This window comes from Mastigoproctus giganteus, chromosome 1 (assembly GCF_048544385.1).
Source record: "Mastigoproctus giganteus isolate SK-2022 chromosome 1, ASM4854438v1, whole genome shotgun sequence".
In the NCBI taxonomy this organism is placed as follows: Eukaryota; Metazoa; Arthropoda; class Arachnida; order Uropygi; family Thelyphonidae; genus Mastigoproctus; species Mastigoproctus giganteus.
The window spans coordinates 50,963,215-50,976,479 of record NC_143575.1 but is presented as its reverse complement, the minus strand read 5'-3'; the positions used below and the strand labels follow the sequence as shown (position 1 = coordinate 50,976,479).

The following is a 13,265-nucleotide window of genomic DNA, read 5'->3' as shown; positions in this document are numbered from 1 at the left end:
AACTGATATTTGATTGGATGTGGACATAATTTTTTTCTCTCTTTTTTTTCCAACTAGAACAGTGTCCTCCAGGAAGTTATTCAGACACAGGTCTTCAACCCTGTTTACCTTGTTTAATTGGACATTACCAACCAGAGTATGGACAAGTCGAATGTGTGGAGTGTCCAGAAAACTTGACAACCATTGATGTTGAATCAGAGTCAGAAACGCAGTGCAAAGGTGAGTTAGTCAATTGACATACTAAAGGTCAGAAGATGAAAAATGTATCCACACGAATTGAATGAGTTTTGAAATTAATGAGTGAAAGTTCTTATCTAGAAAGATTTTGTAATAAAAATCATTTCAAAGGATGGCATTATCCTTCGTTATTCTCATTAGACTTACCTTGGTAATGGGGTGTGCGAATTGCCCATCACTTTTCCTATTTTTAAACAAGGGAACAGGAGAGAATATTTCCCCTATCTCCGAAAGGTTATTCGAAAAAGAAAGCAGTAATAATTTCGAAAGCGGTCCAAAATAACGATTTATTCACTTTTCTGAATTTTAAACACAAGCACATAGGGGATATACACTGGTGTGCAAAACTTAAGGATGAACACTATTTCTAAAAGTTACAACCACAAAATCTTTACTAATGTACTCTTTACTGATGAGAGTAGATTCAGTCTCAGCAGCGATTCTGAACGTCAGCTAATCTGGCGAGAGGTTGGCACACGGTATCACCCCGCAAATATCACTGAAAGGGATCGATATGGCGGTCGAGGTGTTCTCGTCCGGGGAGGCTTTACCTTGAATGGACGTACACAACTCCAGATACTGGAAGGCGGTACTGTAACCGATGCATGCTACTGTACTGAGGTAATCCTTCCCCATGTGCGTCTGTTCCGAGGTGCCATTGGCCCCGAGTTCGTGTTTATGGATGATAACGCCACACCCCCATCGCACTGCAGCTGTGATATGCTTTTGGAAAGTGAGAATATTGTTCGTATGGATTGGCCTGCCCGTTTCCATTGATCTGAATCCCATCGAACACATGGGACACTCTGGGGAGACGCCTAGCGGCACGTCCACACCCACCAGAAAATGTTCACCAGCTGAAGATGGCGCTGACAGAGGAATGGACTATGTTACCGCAAGAACTTATCAACAACGTTGTTCTAAGTATGGACAGGCGGTGCAAAGCCTGCATCGACATTAGGGGTGGCCATATCTCCTACTGAGGACCACCTCTTACTTTTGTTCCATCTTTGGCAGTGATGCATCTGTATCATGGCAGCCAGTGCTATGTTGCCATTTTTGAATAAAGTTCCTCTGTACCGTTTTGTTCCCGTTGTTGTTTCGGTGTTGTTTCCTTCATCATTTCTGTACCTCACTAGGTTCCTTTGGTATGTTTTTCCCATATCCAGGCCACCCGTATGAGAAGCTACAGGTGAAAACCTGACTGGTCCTTAAATTTTGCACACCAGTATATATCCCGTATGTCTGCAAGGTTGTTTGGGCGACAATTCAAACAAATAAGTATTTTCTCTATGAAATGAGCGCCGCGGACACGAAATTTTAAAAACAAAGAATATACTGTAATCATAAATGTATGACCAGACTACACTTCGTTAAATGTTTAAGGTATTATATCAAAAAATAAAAGTTGATTTTCATTTTTCTGTACTTAATACTTTCTTACTTACGTATAGTAGTAGTAGTAGTAGTAGTAGTAGTGGCACATGATGCAAGAAAGCAAATGTAGGAGCTTATGCAGCATCAGCCAAAAAAAAAAAAAAAAAAAAAAAATCACACCATTCCCTCCAAATGCCTGTCCAGTTCCTCCTTAAATTTATTTAACCTATCAACTTCTACAACGACAGATGGAAGTTTGTTCCAGCAATTAACCACCCGCTGGCTAAAGGCAAATTTCCGCACATCTATTCTACATCTGTCCTTTCTTAATTTGAACTTATGTCCCCGTAGGTTGGTAATCTGAACAAGTGGAAGGATCCCATCAGAATTCAGCGTGCTCAACCCATTCAAGGCCTTATAGACTCAATCAGATCACCGCGCAGGTGCCTAGTCTCCAGCCACTGCAATTTGCAGAACTTAAGCCTCTCTTGGTAAGAGAATCCCTTCATTCCCCTCACCAATCGTGTTGCTCTTCTCTGTACACGCTCAAGCAAATCTACATCCTTCCTAAAATGAGGCCTCCAGACCTGTACGCAGTACTCAAGGCGTGGCCTGACCATTGCCTTATACAGAGGGACAATCACCTCCTTTTCCCTGCTAGCAAAATTCCTATATATCATTGACAAAACCCCATGACCCGCCCTAGCAGCCTGTCTGCACTGCTCAGAAAACTTCATATCTGACTGCACAATTACTCCCAGGTCTTTTTCATTTTCTACCACCTTAAGTGTAGTACCACACAGTTGGTACGTTTCTCTGGGGTTATTTCTACCCATATGCAGTACTTTGCATTTGTCAAGGTTGAACTTCAGTTGCCACTTCTTAGCCCATCTGCCCAAAATATCTAGATCCTGTTGCAGTAGCACACTGCCATTACTGTCATTAACAACTCTGCCAACCTTTGTGTCATCTGCAAACTTCGACATTAAGCCTGATATACCTTCATCAATATCATTGATAAATACACAAAACAACAGTGGACCCAACACCGAACCCTGTGGGACTCCACTAATAACATTAGTCCACGAAGAGCAGCACCCATTGATTACCACCCTCTGTCTTCTCCCACTTAACCATCCTTTTATCCATTGTAGCAACTTACCCTTAATACCATTCTGCTCCAATTTGTACAGTAGTCTTCCATGCGCAACAGTGTCAAAAGCTTTCCTGAAATCCAAGTATATGATATCAAAATTATTTTTTGCATCCAGTTCCTTTGTGACCACATCATAATAACCAATCAAATTTGTCAGACAAGACTTTCCCTTAACAAACCCATGCTGTGTTTGAGTTATCGCTGCAGTCTTGTCTAGATGATCCTGCAATGCATCTTTAACCAGCGACTCCATTATTTTACCTGGAACAGAAGTTAAACTAACTGGTCTGTAATTACTCGTGTCACCCTTCGATCCACCTTTGTGAATTGGGGACACATTTGCACATCTCCAGTCCGTGGGAACCTCCCCTGAGTCCAAGGATGCTCTCATAATTATGGCTAAGGGTTTGCTTAGTTGCTTTGCCGCCTCCTTTAAAATAACTGGATAGATCCCATCCACCCCAGGTGCCTTTCTTGTGTTTAACTTCAACAATTTCTCCTCCACTTTGCTCTCAGTTATTACAAAATCATTAAGCACACTGCTACAATTTGATAACCTTCTTCCATTTTCAAATTGTAATAATTCCTCACGTGTGAATGTAGATGCAAAATACTCATTCAGTTTGTTTGCTATCTGAGCAGGATCATCAACAGTCGAACCATCGATGTCAAGTGGGCCAATCATATTCATCCCCTTCCTTTTAGAGTTTATATAAGTAAAGAAATCCTTGCTGTTTTTCTTAGCATCTTTTGCCAAAGATTTCTCGTAATCCGCCTTCGCCTGCCGAACCTCCTTTGTGACCTGATTACAGACTAGCTTATATCTGCCACAGGCTTCTGCGTCACCTGATAATTTATATGCATCCCATGCATTTTTCTTCTCTGTCACGAGTCTCATTAGTTCATTTGATAACCATTTAGGCCTAAACCTTGAACGATATTTCTTAATCGGTATATAAAGTCTAGTAGCTTCCACGATTAATTCTTTGAATGCTTCCCACTTAGAATTTACTGTTTGTAACATCGTCAGTTGATCCCACTGTACAGAATTTAAAAACTGTCTGAGACCACTGTACGCCCCTTTACGGAAACAAAAACCCTTTCCTTTACCCCTGACGGTAGTTACCTCTTTGAGTAAATCCCACTTCAGCACACTGTGATCACTGCCACCTAGTGGTTCCTTTATCTGCAAATTCTTAATACACGAATGATCACTGCTGATAACCAGATCAAGAGTGTTACTTTCTCTGGTTGCCTCTCGAACATGCTGCTGCAGAAAACAATCATCCAATAACTCCACAAAAGTCTGACTAGTGTGTGAGTGACCAACCCACAAGTTCCAGTCAATATCTGGGAAGTTAAAATCCCCCATTATAAGACATTCTGATTTACTGGCCCACTCTATTTCTCTGTACAATTGTTCATTGTACTCATTCAAGTCATTAGGCCTATAACACACTCCTACTCTTATTTTTCCTTTCGCAGTGCTTATCTCACACCAAACTGACTCAACAGAGCACTGTTCATCTATATTAACTGGGTGCACTTCCTTTGATTTTATGTTTTTCTTAATTAACAGCATAACACCCCCTCCCTTTCTGTCCTGTCTATCCTTTCTGTACACATTGTACTCCCCAAATTCCAGTTCTGCATTCCTTATATCTTTGTGACACCACGTCTCTGCTATCCCAACAATATCCGCCTTTGATGTCTTGACCAACACTTCAAATTCATCAAATTTATTTACTATACTTCTAGCATTGGTATACATGCAAGCATACATGCTCCTATGCCTATTCCCTGTTACCCTAACACATCCCATATACCCAACTATTCCATGATGACTGCCATCCGTCCCTGAAACCCCCAACACCCCTCGCTCCAGGTCGCTTCTTATTCTAATAGAAGTTGTGCAAGAATCACCTTCACCTCTGCCTGCGGTTACTGTTAAACTATTAGTCTTTGTATCCCCCCAAACTAGCAGTTTTCCGACCCACCTAACACTGCCTCGATAGCATTAGCAAATATTCTTGCACCCTTTCTATTTAAGTGTATCCCATCCCTGTAGAAGCAATCTCTCCTGTTAACAAGTACAGTCCAGGCTGAAAAAAATTCTACCCCTTGAGCCTTGCACAATCTTTCCAGGGCCGAATTGATCGACAAGGCTCTCATCATGTACTCCCTCCTATCGTGTCTGGGCAGAATTGCAGACACTTTCAAATTCAACCCTATTTCACGGCTTTTTTTCAACAGTGACCTGTACTTGTTGAGTAATTCCGCCGGTCTCCTACTCTTAATATCATTAGTACCAACGTGTACAACTATATCACCTTTTGTGCCCTTGAAAGATGATATCCGCTCTACAACGTCATCAACCTTTGCCCCTGGCAGACATACCCTGGTCCTGTTCCACCTATCCTTTTTACAAAATATATTCCCCGTCTCCCTGACAATAGAGTCACCAACAATAACTAGTTCCTTTGGGACCAGCGCATTCTGCTTTGGAGATTGCCGCCGTGTTGCCCGATGCCCAGGAGTGAGCTCTGGCGTTGAGGTGGGCAGCTGAGAGCCTGATGGGCCCCTCAATTTAGATCTTTCGAGGGCATCCACCCTGTCCTTCAAACTCTCATATAGGCCCATAACAACGCTGAGTTGTCGCCTGATTTCCTTACACTCCTTACATCGCGCACACACAAAGACATCCCCCATGGCAATATCATGTTCCGTTCCAGAGAGTTCGGCAAACATTTCACAAGTTGCACATTTTTTTAGGCTGTGATGCGTTGGAGAATTGCCCCCCTCAGTTCTCCCCCGATTCACAGCACTCCTGCCACTTTGTGCCCGTTGCTTTGCTGCTCTAGTCTGGGGCATGGTAGTTTAAATTAATAAAATCAATAAATTAAATATCAATAGTATTTGAATAGAAACTATTAAATAGAAACAGTGAAGCGTATTACTATATAATTATGCGTTAGAGCTACCTAGCTACCTCAATTAAAAAATTTGAATTCCCTACCACTATATCCAAAAACAATGGCTACAAAATGGAACGAAATAACGGTTTTACCTGTCGTAAGTAAAATCCACAAAAACTCTTTATCTAAATTAAAAATAAAAAATAACCAGCGTAACTATAACTATATGACTACGTATTAAGTACAATATAAAATAACAATCATGTAAATAAAAGGCAAACACTTATCGTTTTTGCGGAGCCTGTAACTGTCAGCTGTAACTTTTAAAGAGATTCAGCGCCCTCGCTGAATAAATAGTTAGTAATAAAGAAGAGACTGCAGTCCCCTGCCTGGTGCACAATTTATTACGAGTAGGAAAGGGGTCCTAATTACTTTCCTTTGTGCACAGTTCAACGTCGCCCCTTGGTGATATGTATGGCTAGGCATTTTTTAATGTAGAAATTGTCTTCTTGAAGCGTAGGAAGACCTACTGTTTTTTTGACAGAGAATTCAGGAAGGCACGGAGACTGCAAACAAGATCGTTTTTGTTCAGGGTGGCTCAAAATTAACTACGCAGTACATTTCGAAATCATGAAATATGTATATTTAATAATAGTTTTTTGGGAAAAAATCAATTTTATACGTGCGTTGAAATGAATTTGTGCTGAAAATACAAATTTTATTATAATTTGCCGAAAATAAGAATTCATGCTCTTAAGCAGACAATGTGTACAACATCACAAAAATTATTGATGATTATTTTGAAGATATTTGTACAATAATGCATTCATACAACGATTTAAATTATATTTAGGATCATTTATGGTGTGGAGGACTGCGGCTCCAGGTCACAACCGCAATATTTAGGCAAAAAATATTTATATCGCACAATAAAAAATATATAAGGAAAATTATAAAATAAAAAAAATATACTTAAACAGAAAATAAAACAATATACAGTAAAACTTCTCCGTATACATTGATGATGTACGCATACCTAACCTATAAAAGTTATATACAAAACTCGAAAAAAAAGAACAGGATTTTTTTTTTTTTTTTTTTTTAATAAAGAGATTCTGAAATTTAAAATGGAGGCTTTCAATCCGCTTTAAATTTCAGTGCACTTCCCATAACCATGATCCTAACATAGGATATAAAATTTTTTAGAGTTTATCTTTTGTAGTTACTCAATCTTTGCTTCTTTTTAATAAATCAATCCATTTTTATATGCATGTTTCTTTTTCTTTGTCTGATATTTTTATCTTTATATTCATTTTTTTATCTTTATACATATTTTTATCTTTATACTTATATTCATAAATTTTTATGAAAATGCTTCTTACTTTCTCCCGACATTGATGTTAACCCACTATGAGTATTATCCTTTTAGTATCTCCGTCATGGTGATTCATTTTATAACATTAATCCCTTCAAATTTCTTTCATGACCCAACTCAACTCTCCAGAATAAATAATCGTGCTGCTACCTATCAACTCGACACCACTATCCAGAAAAGTCCTGCCCACTACCTCATGGGTAGCACAGTTGGTACGATCGCCGTCCTTTCCTCACCGGGTGGAAAAGACCTGAATTCGAGTACCATTGATGATGATGTGAAGAGTTTTTACGGGCCTTTTTCACAATGTGGCAGAGTTAGTCGGTTTCAGGCCAGCACAGCATGGTCTTTTCCCCCGGAAACTCTGGTTTTTCATCCAGCAAACAGAAAATCGACCGTAGAACACACGCAATTGCAGACAATATACACGGAGCAATATGGCTTTAGTCGCTGATGCGCATAAAACCCTATTACAACAACAACAACCTGCCCGCTAAATTTAGTTGTCTGTTAAACTCGAAAAAAATACATATAGTCGCCGAAGTTGCTAGAATGTCATGTCATGAAAAAGTTATGTACTATGGTATGAAATAATATAAAAAGACTAATTAATTACTGTTAAATTGGTAATTAGGATAATCCTGAACCCCTGGCAATCTGACTTATTGTAGAAATATTTTAACTGATGGCATTAAATACCATTATTACGTTGCCGGTTTCCTTATTGATGAAAATCTGGGTTCACCTGACGCAGTACGGTATTTTCGAAGTCTTGAAGTGAGGGTTTATACAATATAAGATGGCTCAAATACACAATTTCGGAAAATGGAGAAATTTCTAAGCAGTAAAATAGCAATTTGATAAATATAAAAAGGGTAACAATGAAAGATAAGGAGGTGATTATCACCTTGTATAAGGCAATGGTCAGGCCACACCTTGAGTACTGGTCTGGAAGCATCATTTTAGGAAGGATGCAGAGTTGCTAGAACTAGTACAGAGAAGGGCAGCAAGGCTGGTGAGCAGAACAAACGGATGCCCTTACGAAGAAAGGCTTAAATTTTGAAAATTGCGGCTTCTAGAGACTAGGCACCTGCGAAACGATCTGATTGAGGTGTAAAAGGCCTTGAATGGATTGAGCAGGCTCAGTGCTGATGAGGTTCTTCCTCTTACTCAGATTACAAACCTGAGGGGGGCATAGATTCAAACTGGAGAAAGACAGTTGTAGAATAAATGTGCAGAAATTTGCCTTTAGCCAGTGGATAGTTAATTGCTGGAACAAACTTCCATCTGTTGTTGTGGAAGTTCATAGCTTAAATAAATTTAAGAAAAAAATGGACAAACTTTTGGAGCGAATGGATGGGTGAATTGGGAAGGGTTAAGACATTGAGTTTCTTGAAAGTGTTCAAATATGGGCAACTCAAATGGTGAGATCGGCAGAAGGATGACCGTATGAGGTCATCCTTCTGCCGATCCCCTATTCATGAGGGAGGGGGATAAAAAGTCAACATGAGTAATTTCAGACCTGGGGAAATAATGGAACCACTGGATAAAGAAGTTGTGCAAGACCATCCGGACAAGCATGCAATTATACTGTAATTACCGCATAAATTTGTTAAAGGATGGTCTTGTCTAACCACTAAATTAGGTTATGATGATGCAACGACCAAGGAACTCGATGCAAAACTAATTTTGACGCCATATACAGTACTTGGATTTCAGGAAGGAGGCTTTTGATACTGTTGCACATAAAAAACTGCTGTAAAAATTGGAGCAATGTGTCAATAAGGGCAAGTTTCTGCTATGGATAAAGGTTAAGTGGAAAAAGGCAGAGTCGTTATCAATGGGCACTGCTCTTCGTGGACTGGTGTTATTTTTGGAGTTTCCCAAGGGTTCAGTTCTGGCCCCTTGTTGTTTTCAATGTTTATCAATAATATTGATGAAGGTATATCTGGCTTATTGTCAATGTTTGCAGATGATACAAAGGTTGGCAGGATGGTTAACAACAGTAATGAGGGTGAGCTACTGTAAAGATCAGTAGAGTAGTTAATGATCACCGCTAATCAGAGCTTCTTCAGAATGACCTAGATAGACTTTAGGGATGGTCAGAAAAGTGGCAGCTATGCTTTAATTCAGCAAAATGCAAGGTCTTACACCTGTGGAACAGTAACCCCAATATAACTTATACACTTGGTGGAGTTGAACTAAAGTCAGTAGTGGAAGAAAGGGACTTGGGAGTTACGATATGGTCAGACATGAAGTTGTCCGAGCATTGTAGACACGTTGCATGGAAAGCCCATGGTATCCTATCGATGATTTATCGAACATTTGCTAGTAGAGATAAGGACGTCATAATCCAATATATAAGGCTATTATTAGACTACACTAGGAATAATGTGTTCAAGTATGGAGACCGCACCTAAAGAAATACATTATGCTTCTTGAAATGGTGCAAAGCCGGGTAATTCGCTTGGTGAGATCGGCAAAAGGGCGTTCATATAAGGAAAGACTTCGAATATGTGGGTTCCAAAGCTTGGAAACTGGGCACCTTATAGGAGACTTCATTGAAGTGTTTAAAGCTCTGAGCAGAAAAAATAAAATGAATGAGGATGAAATTTTCACGGTTATAAATGATTCTAGAATTAGGGACAGTAAATTCAAGTTAAGGGTATCGAAGTTTAGAATGGATTGCAGAAAGTTTTATTTTAACCGGCGAGTTATAAATTACTAATAAATTGGTTGAGGCTGACAATTTGGGGAAATTCAGAGGTCATCTGGACAGTTACATACGGGAGAAGAGAAATGCATAGGTTGTTTATTTCCTTTTCTTTTATTATTTATTTATTTTCTATACTATTTTACTCTTTTTTTTTTTTTGCCATTGCAGCATAAGCCTTAGGCTTCCTTGTATCATGTGGCTAATACTAATGCTATTACTATTAGCCACATGATACAAGGATGCCTAAGGATTTGTCATTGCCAGCCAGGGTTCGAAGTCTAGGACTGCTCTGTGAATATTGATGACTGTGTGCTAGTCATGTGTCACAATCAAGGAAGGTAAAACATTGCACTTTCACTATATACTCTTTTTTTTTTTTTTTTTCTTAATCCTCGCAATTCCACGACTTTTAGTATCAGACCACAGGATATACGGTGAATCCTAAGCCTCTACAGCTCGTTTCTGCATAATGTGGAGATCGAGTTGTCATTGGAAAAGCGTATAAGGCTCAACATAAGGTTGAAACTGGGATTTTGGGGAAACAGAGACTGTCCGTATTTTAATATTAAACTTCAGCTGAATGAGTATAAACCAAGTTTATTATTTTATTACAGTGTATGTTTTTATACATTGTAATAAAATAACTCGCTGGATTTGTATTTTCTTGAACATTCTGAGCCCTTGAATAAGCCGCCCACCCCTTTTATGACATGAAAAATTAAGTGAAAAGCTGAAAATATTTTTTGTTTCTTACTAACTGCAAAAGATCCTCTCTGCATGCCTTTAGTATTCATTGTTTACCAGAACATTGCATTGAATAGCAAAGGCCGTCAGACTTAGAAAGGACCTCTGCAATGTAAACTGGGCGATTTCTGTCACGGGGAAGGTGACACAGGGAGAATCGCTCTTATCTGTTTCATTTCCGCAAAAAAGTCACATGATACTGATATTTTTGAGTGAATCACAAGCGTTGCTAAGAAACCAGATAGTTATTTCGGAAACAGAGAATCAAAATATTTATGCAGCGCAAAAATTCAAAGTCGAGTTTTAATAATTATATACAATAAACTTAGTCTACTGCCGAATAAAAAAGCTGAAGTTAATAAAAATACATTTTTATTCGCTCGTCTGGTGATAGCCTTTTAAAAGATAAATTGTTATCGTTGGCATCCAAGCATGCGCCCATAATCGTAAGAATATTATTTCTCTATAAATGTGTGTTCACGGGTTCATTTGCATCTGCTGGCTGAGAAATCCGAAATGGGTGGAACGTTACATTGGCCTTAGTTTTAGAAGAAATCTCTTCGAATTGAATTAGTGAATAAGATGCCCACTCAATTTTTTTTTTTTTTTTTTTTATTTTAATTAAAAAAAGTGCGCTGGATATTCCAGAAAATACGGTAATATTTTATTCTCTCTCTCTCTCTCTCTCTCTCTCTCTCTCTCTCTCTCTTAATCATGCACCTAAACTCGTTCCTTTCCCTTTCTAGCATATAATCATTGCTCCAGCGATCCCTGCGTGAATGGTGGTACATGCTTAGAAGAACGCCATTCTTTCACGTGCTTGTGTCCAGAAGGCTTCGAGGGAATTCAGTGTGAAGTAGATGTCGATGATTGTGCTTTCAATCCTTGTGCAAATAATGGAACTTGCACAGATCTTGGTATGTAATAGTTGACAATACGACTTGCTTTGTAATAGTAGACAATCCGAAACTATTTGGACCATGATAATCATCGAGGTCCCAGTGGTTTTCAGTAAACATTATCCCCATCAGTATGATAACACATTATCTTTTTTCATCATTGTAAGACTGTTCTGGAACTAAGAACCAATGGATCTTTGATAATGTTGGTATCGGCCAAAGAAATGTTTTATTTTTGTCCTCCACACTCTTTTCAAGTGCAGGACTAGTTCATGCAGAACAGAAATCTGAAATATTTTCCGGCTGGAAACAGGAAAATTTTTCTCTTTCATCTTATGAAGCTGATGAATAAACGCAAGATCCTTGGAGCACTTTCATTGTTATCTGTTGGAACTCAAAGTCTTGTGAATTCTTTCATTCCATTTGAAATAACATTTTTCCCATTTTTTTTTTACCTTCCAAGTTCAGAGTTGCTCTGTCATACTTGTACTCACTTTATTACCTTGCCCAGTCAATGTGTCGATACTAGGACGAGGGGTTCTCAATAATGAATTTAGGTTATTATTCCAACTTTCAATGCAATTATTTGTTCAATTCCGTTTGTTGTTTCTGTTCCACAATTGATTTTGATCCTTATATTCTGCATTGGTCTACACATAGTCATAGAAGGGGATGTTCCTTGTATGTAGCCATCCATTGTAGATGTTCTTGGCCAATAAAAACTCCGAGGATGCACATATCTCAAGTCGAGTTTAATCTTCGCGTTGTATGTGTCGTCTCTAACTAAATCCAGATCTTGTAGCATCCTCCACTTCCACTTGCAACTACTATTTCAGTAATTGCAACCCGATAACAGCTTCTGGAAAATTTTATTCGATGACAAGACTGCAGCTTTTTATAAAATCCGTTGTTACATGCTTTGAATTCCATTTTGGAAAGCGTAATTTCATTTTTGAGAACAACCCTTCATATGGTTGGCGCTGCTTATTTGCTAGAAATGCAAAGACAACAGGAATGACTTTTCTCTCCTCTATAGAGCTTCCTATATCCAAATGGATTGAATATATCCGAGTAAACTACTTACTCCACTTTAGAAATTCTGCTGCATCAAGAAAATTTCATAATCTGCAAGGGCATTTGAGATTGCAGAATACAATAATTCTGTCTTCCTCTGCCATCATATATCAACGGGAAGCTGCTTCTATCGTTTATCCCGAAGCTACCTTCGGTTCTGTTCCATTTCTTGCCCTTTTTTCTCGCTATTTTCAAACATGTTCTGCTTTTTTTGTGAATATTTTTTAAATATCATACCAACAGTTATGATCAGTTTGAGTTGCATGTGCATAGCCGAGTGGTCAGTGGCGAGTAAACTACACACCCGGGCCCAAGAATATTGTACGGACCTGAAAAACAGAATTATATATGTAATTAACTTGTGAACTCAGGAAATTAAAACCTTTCTTTTGTTGCATTTCCTCTACTAAGAAAAGACTGATTTCTAAAAAGTATAATTCATTTTCCAACTTTTGTAGTGAAAATTGCACACTGATTAACCCGTAGAATACAATTTTAATTTATAAATGCTATTATAGGTATACATAAAGTATTTATATTAGATTTTATTAATTTTATTTTTGCTATTTTTATTGTTTTTTATTATTTATTTATTCATTTTTTTTTTTTTTTTTTTTTTTTTTTTTTCTCTCCAGTCTCCGGCTTTCGGTGCGAGTGTACCCCTGGATTTACTGGTAGCTTCTGTGATGAGGAAATCAACGAATGCCTCTCTTCCCCTTGCAAAAATGGTGGCATGTGTCTAGATAAGGTCAGTCATGAACGTAGAAAGTTC

The 13,265-nt window shown here is 38.5% G+C and overlaps 1 protein-coding gene across 1 annotated transcript in view; it reads left to right on the top strand.

Annotated features, from left to right (window-relative positions):
* Window positions 1–13,265, top strand: part of LOC150090790 (sushi, von Willebrand factor type A, EGF and pentraxin domain-containing protein 1-like) — a 132,417-nt gene that overhangs the window by 107,150 nt on the left and 12,002 nt on the right. Inside the window, exons 17-19 of the mRNA XM_090372741.1 lie at window positions 58–219; window positions 11,267–11,437; window positions 13,129–13,241. Coding sequence (XP_090228867.1) covers window positions 58–219; window positions 11,267–11,437; window positions 13,129–13,241 — 446 coding nt within the window. The remainder of the gene's footprint in view (window positions 1–57; window positions 220–11,266; window positions 11,438–13,128; window positions 13,242–13,265) is intronic.